The 7,712-nt window shown below is 40.6% G+C and overlaps 1 protein-coding gene across 1 annotated transcript; it reads right to left on the minus strand.

Annotated features, from left to right (window-relative positions):
- Positions 1-1,422: 1,422 nt before the first annotated feature.
- LOC311034378 (uncharacterized protein) lies at positions 1,423-4,823 on the minus strand (the record flags this gene model as incomplete). The annotated part of the gene is made up of 2 exons (XM_084042258.1): positions 1,423-3,881; positions 4,764-4,823. The coding sequence occupies 2 exons, from the start codon at positions 4,821-4,823 to the stop codon at positions 3,258-3,260; spliced, it is 684 nt and encodes a 227-aa protein (XP_083898384.1). The 3' UTR covers positions 1,423-3,257.
- Positions 4,824-7,712: the final 2,889 nt, after the last annotated feature.

Here is a 7,712-nt window from a genome sequence, read left to right on the forward strand (position 1 = left end):
TTGGCTTCCATCTTACAAGAAATGCCAGAAATCATGAATGCATCATCCAATCTACCCCAATTTGAATGATATTGACGGCCCTCTAAATAATGGAGAGCCGGAAGTGATTTTGCTTTGCCCCCAATGTGAAAACATTCACCATTTGTTGCAAAATATTCACCAAATTAGGTACACATGATGTCGGGACTCGTGACAATGACCTACAAACAGAATATATCAGCATATATCAATGTCCAATCAGCCCCAAATCGATGTTTTATAGCGCGCACCAGCACCTCCAAAAGCACTTTTACCTCTGACCACTTCTGGTGAAAGTTTTCACATGTGGGGCGTCTCCTATGGTTCGAATGTGAAAAAGTTGAACCATATGTCATAGAAATATACATTTTCCTCAGCTGCAACCCACAACATTGCAAATTGTTTCGATTGTATTACTTACATTCTGTAGACTGACTAGATCAGCTGGTTAGGTTGACGTACCTACTTGCTCTAAACACTTTATATTTATGTCAAGTTGGGCAGACATGGGGGCTGCTGTCATTTGCATTCCCGCCCTGAATGAATTGTATCCAAAATTAACAAAAAAACATTAACAATCAGCATCCTTTATGATAGCCTTTCCCTCATTGCCCTGTGCCTTTCATACACACGCACAACGCCAAAACAAAACCACCACATGCACAGAGTAGACACAACGATGGACGAAGATAATGGCATTTCTGGTTTATGTGTGTTGTATTTAATGGGTAGCCTATATTTATTAATAAAAGCAATCAATCAATGTGTTATTTTAGTTCATGTATTTAAATTACATTTGTAATACAGACTATTCACCTGTTGTATATTGGTGGGGCAATGCATTGTATCCAACATTAACATTTTTCATGGCAGCTACTAGGCCCACTGTTATGTAACAGGTTGTGACAAGCCTCCACAGTCTCTCACCACCCCCTTGCCCAGCAGTGACAAGCCCCCACCATCCCTCATCAGCCCCCCCCCCCCCACGATCCACCCCTGTTGGATATTATGAAGCGTGTTACTCCTCAGGACAACCCATCATACAGACCCAGCCAGCCAGCCAGACATACTGACTGACAGTGTGTGTGTGTGTGTGTGTGTGTGTGTGTGTGTGTGTGTGTGTGTGTGTGTGTGTGTGTGTGTGTGTGTGTGTGTGTGTGTGTGTGTGTGTGTGTGTGTGTGTGCGCGCACGCACACACACACACACACACACACGTGTACGCATGCATGCACTCAAGCAGAGCTATGGTACTGCAAAAAATCCATGCCTTGAATGGGATGCCTCAAGACACCAAACAAGCACTCTGAGCTACAAATTAGGCTATAGAATTATTTTTATTTTGTAAAATGATATCAATTCAAAATCATTACTTCAATGTGGAACATAAATTGTTCTCTGTCATCATGGCATAGATGGAGTTCCAGCCAACTTTAGCAATAAGAGATACATGATAAATCAATTGGTGTCCTGCAGTACACTTCAAGACACAAGAAAATGTTGTATGCATCTGTGAGATCATGCCTCATATTATGGACTGTATACTTTATGAAAATCTCAACATCAGCTCTAATCCATAACCCCATACAAATAGTATGCAATTCAAACATAATGTATTACATATATGCTTTGTTTTGATGTTGTTTTTTGTGTCAGCATAATGACCGGGGCTTGAACAATCATCAGACCTTATTTCTAAATATGTATAAATCATCATCATCCATGTACCATCTATTTGCGGAAGACACCCAACAAACAACATGCCTCAATACTTTTCTAAATCCATAACCTACATGTAGCACTTTGTTGATATACAGTCAACAGAGTTATGTAATACCAGGATCATTTGTCCAGGTGTCCAGGTATAATCTGGAGAAAATGTCTACCGGGGAAAAAATCATGTGCCGTCTGAGCCTTCAAAATTCCTCCCTCTCAATCTATCACTGCTTATCTGTCACATGCTAAATGAAAAGGCAATCAGCGAAAGAATGAATTAATCTTTCTGAGTGGAGCTTATGTAACAAAATGTCCGCCCCCAATGTGCAGAATTGTGGATTTATCTTTTCCCCAATTTTTAAGCCTTATATCCATAACACAGCTTTGGGCTGTGGAATGATCCTGATCAACAAACCCCCAAAAAATACATTTTTTTTAATCTGACAATGCAGTATATTATTATGGGGAACCTAGCCAGCCTCAAGTTTCATGAATTGAAAGAAGAAAGTGTACAATCATAACAAAAACTAGCATGCTTAAATACACCCATATCAGAATACCAAGCCTAGATGAACAGTAAAACCACAAACGGTGACCCTTTGATATCAAACTCAAAAACAATTTAGTGCTATTGTAACTACAATGTGCATTACACAGCCTCCTCTTAGAATACCCATTCAAATGACTTCCAATAAAGTTCTTGCTTATCATTAATCATGCGTGTAACCCTCTATTTTGTATGCTTTGATGTCGTAAATTAGGCCTACATATTTTGCTTATTTTTGCACATGTAGCTACATAAAAATATATTATTTTACACTCTCAACCACATTCTCTTTGCACCCGCTGAACATATCTAGCCAAATTGAAAATAATGTACTTATTAGCCAGATGAAAATGAATGTCTGCATTACAAAATGTTTCATTCATTTTCTAAGCACCAAACGGCTGTGGTTTTCAGCAATTTTAGAACAGCTATGGGGTGTTGTTAAGCACTACTGTAAGTGAAGTGCCTAAAATCCCCTTAGCTATTCGACAATCACTGAAACAACAGCCTCCGTTGGCTTATAGCTTTTATAAAACTGATATGGCCATATGAAATCATAGACATATCCAAGTTAAAATAGTTTTTAACGGCGATTTCACTAGAATAATAATTTGATTTCTACAAGAAAGTAGGCCCCGACTGCCTGGCGTGCCTGCAAGGTTTAGCTTTTATGTATTCATCTATTGTATTGAGGAAATAATTAACTTGTCTATGTTTATATGGCATGGATGGAGTAAATTAATTTCAATGAGCTAATATACTTTCAGAGAATGGACCATACATTTGTACACACAGGATTTTACAGTGTAGTTTAAATCTATCACACATTTCATCTGTCCTTATTAACTTACTTCCTTCAGCCATTATGACACTGATTCATTGCATGATATTTCATGTACCGAAAAGGCTTAATCTGAAAACGAATTAATGACAATAATTAGATTCACCTCTTTGACACAGCTCACACCGAAACACACTCTATTTCTGCCAACACCAAGTGGTGTTACTGTTGTATACAGACTTGTAGGTTGGATGCCCCAGGGGCCTCTTATACTCAAAGGGCGGGGCCCTTGAGGGCCCAAGGTTGGCCTCCGTCATGGACCGCTGTGCCTGCCACTGTCTGGACATGGACCTGAAACCAGCAGGACCTGCAGGGGCCGACGCGGTGCTCTTGGTCGGGGAGGTGAATGACGGCAGCGGCGCTCGGCTCAGACCGCGAGTCTGACCTCTGTGGCTCCAGGTCTGGCTGCCCGTCCTCAGCGGGGGCGGCTGGTAGGACACCCTGGCCTTCCACTCTGCCGGAGGCTCAGGGAGTAATTTGCGCTCTGCCGCCGAGCGGACGTTGGACGCGATGGCCTGCTGGAGGTCCTGGAAGGCAAACGCCTCATCCACGAGGCCCAGGGGGTGGCGGGAGGCCGCCTCCCAGGGTGTAGGGGCTTTGCTGCTGCCCCTCTCCAGCCAGTGTGTCTGCCTGCCCGGAGGAGCTGAATGGGAGGCCCGGGACGGAGGTTTGGGAGAGGAGGTGGTGGAAACCGACTTCTGGCCGAGACGGGGCACTCGGCTGGCGGGCGGGGAGAGGGAGTAGCTCCTGCCAAGGAGAGCCTGCAAATAAAGATGCAGACATGTTAATGTTACCAAAGGATTCATTCTTGTTTATATGTCTGACTCTTGCTCCAGCAAAAACAAATCACAGGGGTGCAAACTTGAGAGACGTGGGAGGGATGGAATACTTCTTCTCTGTCACATAGTCATAATTTATGTGAGATGTTTTAAGTTCCTCGTGACAAATTGTGTGGCTTGAGTCATATTTATGCCAGTACTGTATATTGCAGTCAAAGGGTTTGTCTAATAGCCTACCAGGTGTACACTGAATCAAACCAATGCATTAATCTTGAATGAACATAAACAAACATTTATCAGACTGAACAAGAAACACAAGAATAACTTTCTTTAACCCACATTCCCCTATATAGGCCTACAGAGTAACATCATTATTTGTAAGGGCAATATTTGTTTTTGGACCAGGAATAACATTGGAGCACACATAAACCTTGTTTTAGTGTGCCAACTGGTGGAAACTATTTCGCAATCGAGCTTAAGTTCAAAGTTTGGTAGTCCACTCCACAGTAAGCCTACTCAGATCAGCCACTTCACTGTTTGTCCTGACACAGCACTAAACACTTAAAGGCTGCCTTCTGATTTCTCAGAACAAGTGACTTATGGCTAAAAGTGGCTTTCCAGAGTAAGCCACTTTTAGCTCGTTTAAAACGGATCTGCTCTCTGCTTGGCGGATTAGCCAGCAACACTTCTGAGGTATCTCAATGAGACGGCAAATGTACTCGGTGGCCGTTATCTAGCCCCTCTCTGTGTATCAAAGAGCGGACAAGGCTTTTAAGTCCCCATTAGGATGCCAAGACAGGCTGTGGATACGTGTGGGCGACAGGGTTGGACAAAGCACCACTTTACTGTACATTGCTCCCTTACTGTACTGAACTCTATGCTGGATGTGGTACACAACGGTGCAGGAAAGACAAGTGCTGCCATCACCTGGTATGAAAATAGAAGAGCAGCCATAAGAAAAGACAGGAAGGGAGTGTATCAAAAGAGGAGAGGGGAAGTTTGATCATGAGGGGGAAAGTGCATGTGAAGATTACATTTTGTAGTGAATTATCTGGTAGAATGTGGGATCAGCCTGAGACATCTTATTTAAAACTCTTTAGAGATCTCCCTACCCTGGACCAGCGGGCAGTGGTGTAAAGTAACTAAGTACATGTTCTCAAGTAGGCTACTGTACTTAAGTACAATTTTGAGGCATTTTTACTTTCTTCAGTATTTACAAGTAAATACTTTTACTCCACTACATCTCAGAGGCAAATATTATACTTTTACTCCACTACAATTATATGAAAACTTTAGTGGTACTTTGCAGATTTGTATTATTACAAAACATACATTAACCACTTCAGCCCTATATACATTTTGGGCATTTGAAAATAGCCGATCTACAAGCTCACAATGCGTCGCCATGCGACACATTGTGAGCTTGTAGATCAGCTATTTTCAAAAGTTTTTCATTAATTTGAAATTGAAAACTTGTGAAATGGGACATTCTGCATAGTGTACTTTGTAGCCTACTTTTGGTACTTTAAGTACATTTTGATACCAATACTTTTGTACTTATACTCAAGTAAATTTTGAATTCCGGACTTTTACTTGTAATTGATACTTTTACTTAAGTAAAACATTTTAGTACTTTTTCCACCACTGCCAGTGGGCAAACATAGTAAGCATAGGGCCTAGTAGACTATATAGAATAGAGTATAGGCTATCTTGCTTCATTTGTTTGTTAATTGGGGAAATGTTAAATAAATTGCTTTTATTTATTTATTTATTTATTCATTCATTCATTTATTTAAAGGTCAATCCGAGAGGTTATTTCAACCTGATGAAGACCTGTTGTGGTCAAAACATGTTGGCGTTTTCCTTATTTCAATAAAGGCTTTTTCTCCTTTTATTATTGAGTGCCCTGATCCTCTGTGTTTTCATGTTTTATCCCACTTGATCCAGGAGCACCTCTGACACTTTTACCTATACTTGTTTCTCCAGTGAGTAGCTACCTGGTTGTGTTGTTTCTCAGTTTTTCGTTTTCTTTAATTTTTTATCTGCGTCATTATTCACATCCTGGATAGCCGTTCTATCTCCAAGCCGGTTAATCAGCAATATCTTAGTAATAGGCTCTATGCACAGCAGCCATATTGGGAATGAATTGGGGCCCTTCCTTACTTCCTTCACAGGTGTTACCAATAATACTAATTAAGGCTCTGTTCCATTTAGTGTGGCACAGTGGTCGTCTTATTTTCAAGGACCCCTATAACTCTGAGAGTGTACAAATGGAACCAAATGGACCCTCACGGGTCCATTTGGTTCCATTTGTACACTCTCAGAGTTACACACACACCCACCACAAGGGGCCATTTTGGAACCAAAATGGAGTGTTTCTCCAGTGAGCCAACATGCACAATATCAGCACCCTGGCAAGGAATGGAACAGAGCCTTCATTAGTATCATTGGTAACACCTGTGAAGGAAGTAAGAAGAGGCCCAACTTCTTTCCAATATGGCTGCTGTGCATAAAGCCTATAGCCTATGTTGTTTTTTTGAACCAAACATTTTTGCCTGTATTTCTAAATGATTAGTAACATTTGGAGGCACATGTAAACAATGACCTCATTTTCTTGTACCAGATAAAGTTTGGGATGAAGGTGTGATCATGTGGATAGGAAATGGAATTGAAAAGTGCTGTCTGTGGCATCTCAGGTCAGGCACATGGCCGGGCCTCCGTGGACAGAACAGATGGCACGCTGGTCAGAGGTCTTTGTTTAGAGACAGATGTTTGACTTGTTCTACATACGCTGCATCAGTGTTATGGGTCAGATTATTGAGATTTAAGCTTCAGTCCTTGAGGCTTCTTAAAATAGACCCCGTTTGGGATTGTAGGAGAGGGCATAGGGGTATGAGTACTATCCTACACCAAGGTTATTATTGTCTTTCCAAAACAAAGAAGAAGGAGGAAAAAAACTACAGTATTGTGTGGTTACAAAACTAAAAACAAGCTAAAATCAAGGATACTTTTGATTGAATCTTCAAATGTTTTAGACGTGCCACTTTTAATTGTGAATACAATTCTTTAAATTGTATGTTTTGTTGTTTTTATAACACAGGACTTGTACACTAAGTACACTTACAGGCAAAACAATTCAAAAATAGAGGATATACAAGCTCACAACGCATTGCAGCACGACACGTTGTGAGCTTTAGGTGAAATATGGAGATCCAAGGTTTCTGCCCAACAGCGATGATGATGATGATGAAGAGGGAGGGACATCTGATATAAATAGGGATTATAATGTCTGACAATTTATGTATGTTTGTTTAAGCAGTGGCATTATATGTCATGACACTGCAGGATTATGTAATGTAATGTGCGTGTATGATGTTTGCCTGTGATGGAAATTAATGCAATAAGTACAGCTTTTGACAAAATGTCCATGATATTATGTTTTGTCACATTCATCTGAATAGGAAGGATTATTTTTTATACCACTAATGCTTTTGTGAGCGTGCAGTCATTTCTTGGGTCTATAATTAAGTAATTAAGCCTATAATTAACCATTTAATTACTGTAAAATATATGTACAAAAAATTATTTGTAATGCAAGAAATATAATCGTTTAAGTTTTGGGTTCAACATGAGTTTTGGTGCATAAATCTGTCATAGAAGCAGGTGTAGCCAAACCATTAGCAACCGTAGGCAACAGTGTTCAAGGGAAGTCATTTGAGAGGGTATCATATTCCCCCAGATATAGCTTGAGGAATTTGCTACTGAGGGCACCAATTGATATTAAAACACCCACTTAACAAACAACTGTCCATT

Source organism: Gymnoscopelus microlampas (assembly GCF_963454915.1).
Source record: "Gymnoscopelus microlampas genome assembly, chromosome: 19".
Classification (NCBI taxonomy): Eukaryota; Metazoa; Chordata; class Actinopteri; order Myctophiformes; family Myctophidae; genus Gymnoscopelus; species Gymnoscopelus microlampas.